The sequence below is a fragment of the Annulohypoxylon truncatum genome, assembly GCF_022578515.1.
Source record: "Annulohypoxylon truncatum strain CBS 140777 unplaced genomic scaffold F4807scaffold_5, whole genome shotgun sequence".
Classification (NCBI taxonomy): Eukaryota; Fungi; Ascomycota; class Sordariomycetes; order Xylariales; family Hypoxylaceae; genus Annulohypoxylon; species Annulohypoxylon truncatum.
The window spans coordinates 1,103,958-1,117,791 of record NW_025953791.1 but is presented as its reverse complement, the minus strand read 5'-3'; the positions used below and the strand labels follow the sequence as shown (position 1 = coordinate 1,117,791).

General features: G+C 46.8%; 3 protein-coding genes across 3 annotated transcripts; 1 reads left to right on the top strand and 2 right to left on the bottom strand.

Annotated features, from left to right (window-relative positions):
• Nucleotides 1-45: 45 nt before the first annotated feature.
• On the bottom strand, nucleotides 46-887 carry F4807DRAFT_457261 (uncharacterized protein; the record flags this gene model as incomplete). Its single annotated transcript, XM_048001012.1, has 3 exons — nucleotides 46-223; nucleotides 297-819; nucleotides 881-887. 3 exons carry the CDS (start codon nucleotides 885-887, stop codon nucleotides 46-48), a joined length of 708 nt encoding a protein of 235 aa, XP_047857695.1.
• Nucleotides 888-3,583: 2,696 nt separating this feature from the next.
• On the top strand, nucleotides 3,584-5,507 carry F4807DRAFT_450182 (uncharacterized protein; the record flags this gene model as incomplete). Its single annotated transcript, XM_048000094.1, has 3 exons — nucleotides 3,584-3,926; nucleotides 3,984-5,389; nucleotides 5,463-5,507. The coding sequence occupies 3 exons, from the start codon at nucleotides 3,584-3,586 to the stop codon at nucleotides 5,505-5,507; spliced, it is 1,794 nt and encodes a 597-aa protein (XP_047857694.1).
• A 522-nt stretch (nucleotides 5,508-6,029) lies between these two features.
• Nucleotides 6,030-8,676, bottom strand: F4807DRAFT_312976 (fungal-specific transcription factor domain-containing protein). The gene has a single exon (XM_047995087.1). It carries the CDS (start codon nucleotides 8,603-8,605, stop codon nucleotides 6,260-6,262), a length of 2,346 nt encoding a protein of 781 aa, XP_047857693.1. The 5' UTR covers nucleotides 8,606-8,676; the 3' UTR covers nucleotides 6,030-6,259.
• Nucleotides 8,677-13,834: the final 5,158 nt, after the last annotated feature.

Here is a 13,834-nt window from a genome sequence, read left to right as displayed (position 1 = left end):
CGAACCGCTCGACAGCATCAGTTGGAAAACTCGACAACCCTGAACTTAAGTATTGTTCTTGTTACTAGTAGGGTCTGCATACAGCATCCAATCACCCGCTTCTACCACCTGTCCTTGCGTATCAGCGATTGTGCCTGCGGTGACACACATGCTCTTGACCGCATCCCACAAGTCCGAGCAGAAATCCTCGGTCAACGGGGCAGGGTGGTCAGTTACGCTTCCACTAAAATTTCCCGTTAGCCAGATCTCACCCAGTCTTCGCCATTCATTAAGAGAGTCGATAGGTAGGTACTCACAGGAGCCATCTGATAAACCCAGGCCCATCGCTGGTCACCTGGTCGTCGTGGACCTCGTAGGCGTGCCAGACCTTCAGCCCAAGTTCGCCGACCACGCTCTGCTTGACGAAGTACCTGCAGGCCAGCTTTGCGCTGGAATCGACGAGCGCCTTGGCCATGTGACTCCCGCCAGCAGGGCACATTGCGCGACCGTCGTAGTTCTGGACCTCGATATCGGCGTGCAAGGCGTTCCACACGCTGTGGATAAACTGGGGCGGATCGGCGAACCCGTTCCAAATGTCATCTCGCTTTTGGGTACTTGGCTGCTGGAGGATGGCAGCTCGTCCTCCGTCGACGTCCGTCCAGCTGATTTGCCCGGCCGCATCTAGTGCGTTGATGTGGTTGGGCAAAGACACGAGCGAAGACGGAGACGGAGACGGAGTTGCCGCAGTAATACTTGTTGTACTCAGGGTAGTGTTGAGGCTGCCGTTCACAACGAGTGCTAGCACCAGTGGTGCAACTGTGATGATGGTCTTGCTTGAGACTTCACAAAAAAAGTTAGTTGTTTATGAATGAGCAAGAAGCTTGTCTAATCATGATCATACCCTTCATTTTGATCGTTGAAAGTTGTGGTTCAAATGAGTGAAACCAGATGAAAGGGTGAAGTTATCTGAAAGGAAGGATCTGGTTGACGATGTTGTATGATAGAAGAGAGACTTGTGGAAGAGAATTGCCATCCTACTTATACTTGATCTCTTTTGCCATCCGTTGCAAGCTATCTACCCAAAGGATATGTTGGAAGTATCCCCAAGGAGTTCTTAGCATCCATTTACATCACGCTTGTAGGATCACTGATCCCCTTTAGCAAGGAGTTGGAGGTTCGTGAGGACTACGTGAATTTTGGAAATTGACAAGAATGGGCTAAACAGACTGCCGCCAACGCACTAGCCATTGTATGCTTATTGCAATTAAACAACTTAATCTAAAGTGTTCCCTTTGGCGGAGGGAAAGGGATGGAGGCACAGTTGGTGGATTCGTAGGAATATATGAAGTTATGGTGATGAGACTATTCAAGTAACAGATATACTGTTGTTATTATCAGGTAGCCCTTCAATAAGATGATATGAATTCTTCGCACAACGACATCAGCGTTCCCTTGACTAGTCGACTTTGTGGCGGTTGGTGTTCATCGGGACCGACAGGCAAATACCGTCAACGTATCTTTTAACAATTAATTAGTTTATCAAATAGCAGCTTAGAGAACTAACACCTAACTTAAATATGGGCAATCTTGATATCTCTCTGGTCAACTTCAAATGGTACATACTTATCGAAAGAAAGCTTTGTCGCGCGGACGCAACTTCACCAGTGAAGATGGACTAAGGTTAGGAGGCAACGAGTTGATGGATTCCTGAGCCCAATCCTATACTTCGTACGAAGATTAAGCCACATCGCAAGGATATCGAGATATTTTCACCACCAACAAGCTCGGTGGCGCAACTGCTACTGTGTCATCATGTTTGATATCATTATCATTCTTAGGGGTAAGAATCACCTCTTACCAATGCGTTATGAGACTTCTCTCTTTTTTGGCGTAGATAAAAGACACCATCCGCGCGCTGTTAGCCATTTTCCTGCAACTGATCTCTACTGCTTTACTTACCATCCTACCTACAGTATTTTCATAACACTCTTTTCTACATCTTTTATCTATCGTATATCTAACTATAACCCATATCAAGATGCGTCTGTCTCTCTTCTTGGTCGTCGGATTCACTGCTGCAATCGGAAGTGCAACTCCTATCAATCAGAATGAGCCTGGTGCACTTATCGAGCGCGCCCCTGGTCAAATCGTAGAAGGTGTAAGTTATCACCGATGATAAACGGTCAGAAGAAGCCAGCTAACAGACACTGTCCTCTTATTACTAGCAATGTTACACCAAAAGAGATCGATTTGGCCCATGGGGAGTATGCTTCCAGAATTACACAGGGAGAGCTGGTTGGGTGGGCAACTGCCACGCGAACTTTATGGTATGTCTTCTCAAGGAGAATGAAAGCTCTACACATGAACCTGATGAAGCTTACCCTTCTATAGTGCACTGCTGACGGCAATTATTGCAACATATCGACTGTACTGGAAGGATATACTTTGTGCCTCTAGAGGGATGGAGGCAGTCTCCGTATGATGAGCTAGGGTTGATAAGTTGCCAAAGACAGCATGCATACATTCGTTAAGAAGCAGCTATGCGTTCGCTAAGACGTAGGTAGCTATACACTCGTTAAGACTTTCGCTTCAGAAAAAACACTCGTTTTATAGAAAATCTGTCAGGGTATAAGATAGAGAGACAGGTGCTAGCCTGCGGCTAGCTAGCGGCCAGCCCGCAGTTATATAAGGGAAGGTTGCGGGATACTTTAGTCACCAATATACCCATATGATACCTACCTACTACCTCTCACGTTGACTTGCCGACCCAACCTGACAAAATCTCGCTTGGTGGAAACAGTCTCATTTCAAGCCGTCACATCGTCTCGACTGTATTAACCTACATGAACGTTCAATACTATAACTTACCAACCAGTTTAATTAATGTATGAGTCCCAATAGCTGTAGATTACGAATCTTTAATGTGCCTCAGTATTCTTCAAGTCGTACTATCTAGAATGTTACTAGCACTGGCTTGCGATGCCTCCCCGTGCCTTCGACACTGCTCTTTAATTAGGAGAATAGGCAACAATTAAGACATACCTGAAGCTGACCGGTAAACTGGTTTTTGGCGTGGTCTTTATCTTATGAAGATCCTTACTTCGTTCGGTTTTGGTATGCTTCTTAGGGATACACGATAATATAATAGATGTTCTAGGTGATACAAGAGAAGCATTGTCTTGATTGCTGCATGTTTTCCTAATTAAAGTGCTGTGTTGAAGGCGCGGGGAGGGATGGATCACAAAGACAATGCTAGCACACCCAGGGCTATGCATGCAGTAGATAGAACGCGGGCATGTTATGGTCACATACAGCCATTCATCCTTGTCCTCCAATCAAAGCCTTGGATTCAGGCCTACTGTGTAATATGATCTACCATTGTTGGCTGGCTGGTAATCACCCTGCGCGCCCACACTAAGGACGCAACATGGATGTCAGCGGCGAGGCAACTTGGAAAGTTGGGGGCTGTATCACGATACCTTGATACGTACAAGTCAGTATGGGACTTGGTTTTCCCATATATAAAATGCCATCATATCCGCGTTCTTCTACTACCTATCGTAATTCATCTCTGTGATTAAGACCTCAATGCTTTACCGAAAAAATGGCTGTTGTTAGAGAAGTACCCCTCTGCTCTTCTTGCCAGCAGATCTTCAGTTCTCCCACGGAGCCTGAGATTCCAACTTCAGGCTACGATCTCTTGCCCAGATTTGCCAGGGCCCATCACCACTCTATCGCCTCACTAAAGCAGGCAGTTGAAGCTAGATGTCCTATTTGCGTCGCCGTAGCTGCTGCGTTGCCCCCCGAGCCCATTTCGGCTTCGCCAGATGAGAATGCGACCAGCTTCCATATTACCAAGGACGAAAGGGACGAAAACAAGTTCGGGATCACAATCTTCATCAACGTCAATGATTTGAGAAGACCCGTATATCTTAACGCATATCAAGGTCCGTCCAACTCAACCTCGCATGACGAAATTTGAGAATGACTAACGGTTTGTCTAGTGGAAGGAGGCCAAGGTAATAGCCATGATAAGGAGCTCAAGGGACTGGATCTTTGCCACCATTGGATCTCGGACTGTTTGCGTTCCGAAAATCCTGGGCAACATAACTCGTGCCGGAACCATCGCACCAGATCGCAAACAGGCCTGAGGCGTCCTTCCCGCCTTATTCAGTTGAAAGGAGATGGTGGTGATGTACAGCTGTCTTATACAGTGCGCCAGTATTCTCCAGGTCAAGAACCGTCACCAAACCCTCTCTATGCCACGGTCAGCCATCTAGACTGGGCTGATAATCCAGCCATCACAGATGGGTTCGGACTTCAGAATGCGTCCTCATGGACTCCGACCTCTCAACTCCCAACTTGTCTCCAGCAGGCTGCCCAGGTCGCATTTGATGCCGGTGTCAAATACCTTTGGACTCCCAAGCTCTGCGCCAACCCTACTGAAGACCCAATCACTACCGCGCACATATTTGCTGGTGGCGCATTCAATATCGCCGCCATGGCTTGTGTAACGTCGTCTGACACTTGGTTGTCCTCGATAGAATTGAGTAGAATGCCTATCGTTCGACCCCAATGGGCCCCGCAGGATGCACTTGCGATATATAGTAGCGCGAGTTTCGAAGATTCAGTCGCCAACTCTCCCCTGTGGGATTCGGCACTCTTTTACCAAGGAACCCTCCTCTCTCCGGCTACTCTTTACTGCGGGAAAGATCAACTCTGGTGGCAATGTTACCACGGAGAAGGAGCACTGTGCAGCGAATCCCTCGCTGTGACGGGTAACCACTTCAGGCGTGTCGATAATCGAGAGGGCATTCTCGGCCAGCTTGAAGTAAGCAAGCCCTACGCGCGGGAGTTCTACAAGTCATATGCAAACTTCGATCCTTGGCCATCAGTGTCGTCTTCCGAGGCGGGTCCATCGGACCATGCTGACTTTCGTGGATTCGAATCACCACAGAAATGCCTGGCTGCGATGTGGACGCAGATCATCGCGACGTACAGCATGATTCCTACAGGAACGCCGGAAGAGAGAGCTGCCGTGATTGGCGGTATAGCCGAATGCGTACCGCTCCTGGCTGCACCCAGGGTTGCCGATCTTTTTAGCTCATTATCGTATGCCAATGGGTGTTGGTCTACAGACCTCGTCGAACAACTTGCTTGGCACTTTGTATACGATAAGGCCGAGACCAGACGAACACTCCCTCATCGAAATAGTACCACAGACCGCTTCCCAACGTGGTCATGGCTGAACCTTCCTGGATACGTGAACTTCGAGTTTCCAATCTCGACGCACCCTAGCGTTTTTAATACCAACATGTTACCCGAGGACATTTTCCTTTCTCCAGTAGCGAAGGCACGCTTCTCCACCGCCGAAGAATGCAACGCCATCGGAGTCGCTACTGCGGGTAGCGTGCGAGCTTGCGGCAGTCTGATTCCTGCGACGGTGGAGGTTCTGCCTGCAGAGCCAGATCTCGTAGAGCCAGATCCCGTTGAATTGCATCTGGAAGGGCTTGGGAGAGGCCCCGTGAAGTGGGACTGCCGTGACGAGTTCGACCGTGCTCTCGAAAGAAAAGGAGCAAGCGGGGGCGATACGTACCGTGCTTGGCCTATCTACGCCCACTACTACAAAAATCGTGAGGTATTAGGTGCTAGAGGTGTATTGCTTCGTCAGATTCAAAAGGATCAGTGTCAGGTATTTGTCCGCTGTGGTTGGTTCGAGTACCAAAGCCAAGCCGGGGAACATGAGCCTCAGGTGTATGCTAAACTTGTAGGTTTCCGACAAGATGAGGCGGCTTCGGAAGAGGAATTTACAATCGTTTAACGTGGTTGGGTCGACAACTTCAAGGGATGCTTATATTCTGTAGCGGGATCCCATCTAAGCGCTGCTTCAGGATCATCTTCTTTGTCTGCAGTCACTCCACTCCAGGCGGTATACTTCAGTTTTCCATATCTGGTCGGATTATATTTCCAAGAAAATCCTGACCTGCCATTCATTTTAATTGAAAATAAATGGGCGAATAACCTCATTCTCGTTGACTCTGGTGTTTACTGTCGCTCTATTGTCGCGTCAAGTTTTATCTAGTAGAGCTGGACGATTTCGAACAGTGTCCAGACCCGCGCGACACCCAGCCACGACATTGTCCCACTTAATAATTGAGACGACGCGCTTCATTTTAAAGCAATGGAGCACATCAAACAAAAGTGTAGGAAATATGTGGAGCTTTAACCCTACGACTTCCATGAGGCGTTAAGGATAGATAGGTAGTTTATGAAGTTAAACCTATATCTGTGGATAGGCCCATTGATTCGAGAAGTCGCTATTCATGTTTGGCCAGTACATCATTCCAAAATCCTGCGTGTCGACGGACAATGCCATATCAATCGAGTCGGCCCAGAAATCCTGCAGTGGTACTGCGCTTCCGTCATCGTTATTCCATATCCCGGTTGCTGTTTGTGATGCATTAGGGTTGCCACAGACAAGATTTTCATCACTTAATGGTTCCCAACTTCCAGTAGTCGACGGTAGGCTCATTGTCTTTGGCGTCGAGTCTTGCTGGCCTTGTATATTCTTGGCGAGTAAATCAGCTTGTGCGCCAAGACCGCGCGCGATAGCAGCCGCACTGGTGGCACTCGGGAGGCTCCTCTCAAAGATCTCGAACACGGCAATAGATAGATCAATAGCATCCCTAGCCTCCGCCGCCGAAACGTGCTGTGGATACGCAATCGTAAAACCGATAAGCGACATAGTCGCGTTCCACTGCCACTGAAACGATTCATGCCAACCTGTAAGAACAGACGTCGATGATAACACTTGATACATGATGCGCGTCAGCGTTATGGCATGAGCGGCACAATTCGCAGCCGTCTTATCGGCTGTGGGCGTGGGCCTCGTGGAGGGAATAAAGCGGATGAACGGACGGAACAGATTGATACATAGATTGTGATACATAAGCTCTAGCAACAAGCGCTGGCGCTGCAGCCAGAGAGATGCGAATGGCTCAATCTCAAGGGGGGTGAAGTCAGTAGAAAAGGGGATACCGTGGTCCTGGCGTTTCGTTTTAAGGGGGTCGGGCACCGTCCTTACCCATTCTTCTATTCGGTCGATATATGGACCCAAGTATTCTGCGTGAGACTCGACAATCCCTGATTCGTCCCGTGGGGCTTGATCGTTCGGGTTACTGGTAGTGTTCAGTTGTTTTTTATAGAAGGCTGTGTAGGCTGCTCGGACCACTAAGAAGAGCTTGATATTCTCAACATGGAAGGTCAACCATGTAGCATCCTGTCCGAGCGGAGTCAATACGGAACCCGACAATGCGACGCTTTCCCGGTCGTCTTTCGGAAGGCTACAGGTAGTATCGGAGTGGTCCAGGAGAAACGGACGGCCTAGCTTCATGCTGATCTTGCTCTCTAAGATATAAAGAGTCCACCATAAGCGTTTTCGCAATTCTCTCTCCCTCTGCGACGTCTCTTCAGGTGGATCTAAATGGAGGCCAAGCATATAAGCTGTTCGTACGGCTAAAGTGCAAGTGCTATCCGCCATGTTTGGAAACGAGCCAGCACAGAGATATACTGTAGACAAGATATGACACTGGAGCGTAAATATAGTAGGGCTTTCTAGTTCGTTCGTCAGTAGTCTCTGGCAACGCTGATAATGCCACCGCCCAGCTATAGATGTATTATTGGCACCGCTACCATCGGACTTCAAGCTTGGCGAAACACTGTTCACTTTCTCGGTACCTGATTGCTGTGCCATGCCGTATTGCATACACAGCGCAATAACTATGTCAACAAGTGCCGACGGTTTTCGCTCTCGGCCTGATGCCGTCCATAGTGACTGGTAATGTTCTTTGAAGGCGATCTCGTCTATAACTGGGAGGGTGGTGTGAAATGATTGCCAAAAGAGACTAATGAAATACTCTTCTTGCGTCGGAGTTAAGTAGTCGTTTTCTGTGACTTGCTCACCTCCTGCTGTATGGGTATGGCGATGACCATGTTCGCTCTCAGAGACTTGGGTTGGCCCGTCAAACAGCTTATTCGAGTCAGGGAGCATGCGATTAATCGGATGTGTTTGCTGAAAGGAATCATTCAGGAATGTATTTACACGCCTGATGAAATAGAATAGCGATGAGGGACCATACCACGTTTCCTGTCGACGTGCAGTGCGAATGCGGACTCCCTCCCCTAATCTTTTTCTCTCTGGACTTCTGTCATTGTCGCTCGGAGAACTCAAAGCTCCACCAGTTCCAAGGCCAGAAGATCCAGAAGAGCTCAAACTCGATTGCCTGTTATGAAGTGGTTCAGATCCGGTACTTGATTTTGTGTTCCTGCGTTCGTTCTCGAGTTCCCGTTCTAATTCTTTGATCCGAGTTTCCAGATGCTCGATTTTTCGGAAAGCATGAGGAAGGGTGCGAACCTCTACCTCTCCTTGATTGCACTGACCACCTCTCTTCTTACAATTCAAACACGGAACATGGTTATCACATTTGATGCGATGTACGCGACACCAATCACAGGCTCTCGCCACTTGACTCCGCTTTTGTCTCTTAGGGAACTTCGGAGTTTCCGGAGGCGAAGGAGCGCTAGAATTAGTAACCCCCGGAGCCATTCCGACTAATGTAGTAAACATTGACCTCGGAAGTGTACCGATTTGAAATAGCTAGAGGATAATTGACTGATGATTGTCATAGACTTTTAGTCCCGTAAAGGAATCAGAAATATCAATGAGTGGGGCGATCATTTTCGCACTTGGCATCGGGGTTACTCAATCTGCAATGATGGAATGCTTACGTAATCTGCAATGGATAATCATTTCACCGGGAGCCCCTTTTACCCCTTTTACCCCTTTTATCAATGTTAAGAACAGTATCAAAAACACTACCTAATTATACATGGTACTTAAGAATTGTTCATTTTAATGCGCATAGGAAAGACGAACCTGGGACAACTCCACATAGATCTATTAACTAAAAGAAGGGAGTTTTATGGATAGGTACCTAGACTGGGAAAATCAGACTTCACAGCCAAGGAAAACTTACATCCTGCCCCCATACGCATGTTTTCTATCCGACTTCACAATATATAGCTACGGCTAAAATAGTCGCATATTGGCAATAATGTGACTGTTTGTAGCCATCAGATTCTAATTCTCTAGGCCTAGGAGTCACATATCAAGTTTTAGGCAAATAATCCTTTGAATGTCAACAGCAACATTGTGCTGACAACTTACACCATCATCGTGATGTAATTCCGAATATTGTTCACTCTCTGTAACTTTGATTCTCCTTAACTATTCAGGTAGCTATGAATTGGAATCTGAGTTGGAAACACTATTCTCTCCCTTAACGAGAAATTACTATTCATCGCGTAAGGAGTGTCAAAACGGTATTTACGAAGTTGAATATATTACGACATGGGGGAAACATACACCATTCACCGGCAACGTCCTTCACTGCCCTTGAGGTATGATAGAATACATTCCTACCTACGTGTGACTTTATTGAACAGAAACAGCTGACCAGTATACGCGTTTTATATTGAACAATCATGGTATTTGCCCATATTCGGTGATGTTTGCATATGATTTCATCGGACGACGATGACCCTAAAGCTACTGTACTAAACTACAAGTGAATCACAATTTCTTGAAGAAATCCATTAAGTCTTACTATGAGTATCCAGGTAGTTATATCACGTATGGCTTGATCGATTTCACAGTGTCTTGAGATGAGCCAAAGCATATAAATCTCTAAGCACCATAATCTTCATTTGAGTTATTTCTATCATAACCCCAGATACTGTCCATCTTCTTGGTAGTGAGCGACATTCAATTCTCTGCACAATTTTCATTAGCTTTTCCACTTATAAAACATCATCAATATGCCGAAGAGGAAAGACCCTGGATCTGTGAATCCTCGCTATGTCAATAGAGAAAATGCGAAGAAATACCCGGTCAACTCGACATATTATTACGTTAATCAATCCGATAAGGAGCCACCGAAGCCTCAAAAGAAGGCCTTAGAGAAGGCTCCAGACAAGGTCTCCAGTGGCCCCTATACACTCTCGGGTTCTGGGGACATTTTCATGGGCCATGACCCGAAACAAGGAAGTACCTAAGTGCTTCAATGGGCTATACTAGATGGCTAGTTAGTACTAATAAATTGTCTCACTTTCCATGTGTCTCCTGTCTGGGACGTGACATCTAATCCTTTTAGATGCTCCTCGCACATTGCAGAGATCAACAACCAAGCAGTCTAAAAACAAACCCCCAGGAGGAGCAAGATCAAGCTAAGGCTAGTGCATCATGGGGAAACTGGGGTCTCCAAACCGGACTTGGAGCACATGAAGCGGGGAACTCGTGGGGGTGAATGATGGGGAGGAGATAATCGTATGGGGAAAACTGAGAGAGCTACCCCTACGTAGGGGTAAGGATTTGGGCCCCGACGAGTATTCGGCTGGCAATAATATCCAATCTACGACCCGCGTTCGAGATCTAGCATAGATGATCTACGAAGGGTTACATGCCGAAATGGGACCTCGATTGCCGGTTTAGGTCTCACTGGTGAAAAAGCTTCCTTCATAGGTACATACGACCCGGGCTGCTGGAAATGCTGATCATCGCTATTTTAACCCATTGGCTGACATATGTACTGTGATCCAGAGCTTCATCTCATAGGTGAAATTTATAACAGTCTATGTCTGGCTATCGCAGGCTTCTAGGCTTACTATGAATCTGCTTGCTGTAAGTCACGTCTAGCGAGCCGAAATGGCACGATGATGTATAGCGGCGATGCACATCGACAAGTAGACCTTTACTCAGCAAAATCAATGTCGAACCTGCCGTCAATTGTAGTTCATGATGAATTTGTGCTCAGCGAAGGCTGAGATCACTAAGATAGCCAGAAATGGAAGGTGATGGTTGACCTGAACCCTGGTGCTTACACTATGAACTCTGTGCTCGACCGTACCGCGTGATGAAGTCGGTTTCGATGTCGAGAACGCTGATCTAGTCTATGGCCCCAACAGAGTTATAAGAAAGTAAAAAGTTCCTTCGCAATGGAGCCTTAATATGTCTCCTAGAAGCATGAATACTTCATCGCAAGGCATTCGATTAAGATGGAACACACTTGAATACCTAACCGTTACCCTGGCAACTGAAATCCTGATAGTTGCGACTTGAATCTCTTCATTTCGCGAACGCCGGCATCTATGGCAAGTGAAAGACCATCGATAGAAGTGAAAGGTTCACGAGTGCCACCCAGTCTCAATGCCCTAGTGTGTTTCTTACGAGCCTGTCTTAGTGCTTGGTTCAGGCGAACAAGAAGATCAGAGCCTTGTTCTAAGCATGTTTTTGGTAGGTAACAGCACGTTGGTATTTAACTGTTGACAATAGATGGAATATATACTGCTAGTAGCACATTTAATAGGTAGTATTAAGTTATTTAAAGAAATGGGCGGGCTGATAGCGATGGAAAAAGTCACGAACAGGCCTGTGATCTCAGTTACCGATGCATATCTAGGATGATGCTAGTGGAACTTTACCCCTATTTATGGTTAGGAGCAGGATTCCAACAGGTTCACGACAACGTACAAACTTTGGTTGGATGGCAAGAAGTCAGCTGCTAGAAATATTCCCTTGACCGTAACCCATCCGAGCCTGGTGTGCCGCGTGGCGAATGCGACAGCAGGTCCGGGATAGATCCAGGAACGTCAAAGTCACTTTCATCAACTTCGAAGTTTCGGCCCTATCGGATCAACGCAGGATGCGTGAGGTGAATAGCGTTCCCGCTCTGCCGCCCGCTATCCCGCAAAGACCAAGGATTAACGAATATCCCTTTTATTTTATTAGAGCTTCGTGTTATTGAATAAGTCACTTGAAAATGGGGGATAGAAAAGATTTGGCATAGCTATGCTGGGTGAGAAGCCATCTCATAACGTCAATGCAAACTCACATCTCAATGCTTGCATGGACGTAACATGGTACCTACACAGATCGACGATCGATCAAGTAATAGCGTATGACGGCAGGACGGGTCCCACAAGGAAAGGCTGGCAGAGCGATCGACGCTGCATCTACTAACATTGCGTGCTAGTCTTGTCGATGGTCTAATTATCGACTTTGACGATTGCCATGTCAGGAACTATGCAATTGGAGAGGCGAAATATAGACGAACGAAGGTCGATGCCAGGTACAGCGACACAGAGCATCTCTAATTCGCCAGATTTCCTTTACCTTGAATTTCGCCCGATGGAAAATTCTTTCCTTTTTTTCCAATTTTGTGGAGTAGCGGCAAGCTTCGGCCTACCTAGGCGGTGGATCAAGGGCGTATTCCTTCACCGATACAAAGTAACAAAAAAAGGATCGTGAAGGTGGATATGGTGTGGAGAGGTGAGACGATCAAGGAATAAAAAGTTTCATGAAAATATTTTCAATAAAGGTCAAGTCAAGGAAAAGTCTTGAGCTCGTGACTCTAAATGGGTCCCGAGTCTTAAGGTCGACTTCCAGGTTCGGCGAGCCCCGCTGCCCCACCTGATTACTGTACGTACTAAGCTCCAGAGAGAAAGAACAAAAATTTCCCACGGCAAGAGATGCCTTTAGAGGACGCCTAAAAAAGCTTCTAGCACTACCGTAGTACAGTTTTACCCCATACCGGTAGGTACGAAGTAGCCCTAGGAAATATTTTCACTTCCAATTATTAGCATCATAGATTCTCCTCGACTAGAGCAGCCCTAGAAGTCCATCGATTTCTTTCATCTCGGCGTTCGGTATTACTAGATTATTATCACATAAAATTCATGTACACGTTTCGAAATTGTCGAGCGCCAACTGCGAAAGAGGAATTCAGAATCATGGTTTTACGTATTTCTTTGCCGTCGCTTTCCTTGTCTCCATCACTTCTAGAACCCGTTTTAGAGCACTTACGCTTCCTTCGCTCAGTCCCGCCGGCCCCCGATTTGGTATCGGATGCGTCGCGGTGGATCTTATTGGGTAACCGTCGAGTAACATAGCCCACTAATCGACGGATCGTGGTTCTTCTATGACCCTCTAGTGGTTCCAGATGGCCATCGTACGGTTCTCAGTCAATCTACCCTTTTCACGATGGCTTCGCTCAAGTGGGCCCATGGAATTTTTTTCTTTGGCTAGACGAACAAGCTATGCTCAGCCTTTAGGAACGCGCCACGGTCCACGAATGTGTAAAGCTTCTGTCTCTATCTTAAACGAGTCAAGTGTGTGGATGGCCCGAGCTCATGAGTTTGTCCGGTGTTTTGATAGCCAACGTTGTATAACCACATCTGATGAAGGCGTCATCGTCAGTATATGCGAGGTCTTCGGTACATTGCGATTGTTTGTTTGCATTGCCAACTCTCTAACCAATATCACATCAGCTGTTACGTCTTAAGAGCTAGCCTTATACGGTGACTTTCCAATTCCATCCGATCTGACAACCCCGGAATTGCAACAATGCGCACAGGGCTGATTGCGGCCCCCTTTGTCTTCATCGATATTATGTTAGTAAGTATGCACGAAATATAGATGATATTGTTGTTTCCTTGCGCCAACAACGAGAATTTCAGATTTCTATGTCCAGCTGAGATGTACCTTAATACCTAAGTACCTGATGTATCGAGTAAGCATTATGCCTCTAAAAAATATTAATTTTAGTGGACCTAAGTATCCCCTGATCCTAGTTTTCAGGCGACCTTACGTAAATCCGGCGCCCCTAGATGGAGTGTAAGCCTCAGGAACGAGACAAAAGAATAACCGCCAAAGGAAAGAGGTAACAAATCAGTTACAGGCGTTCGAGTACGTGCTCAGGTACCCTAGGTACCCCTTGTCTGCTTGTGACCTTTGTGGCAT

Excerpts from the sequence above, each read along its gene's own strand:
- F4807DRAFT_312976 (XM_047995087.1), bottom strand. The coding sequence starts at position 8,605 with ATGTTTACTACATTAGTCGGAATGGCTCCGGGGGTTACTAATTCTAGC.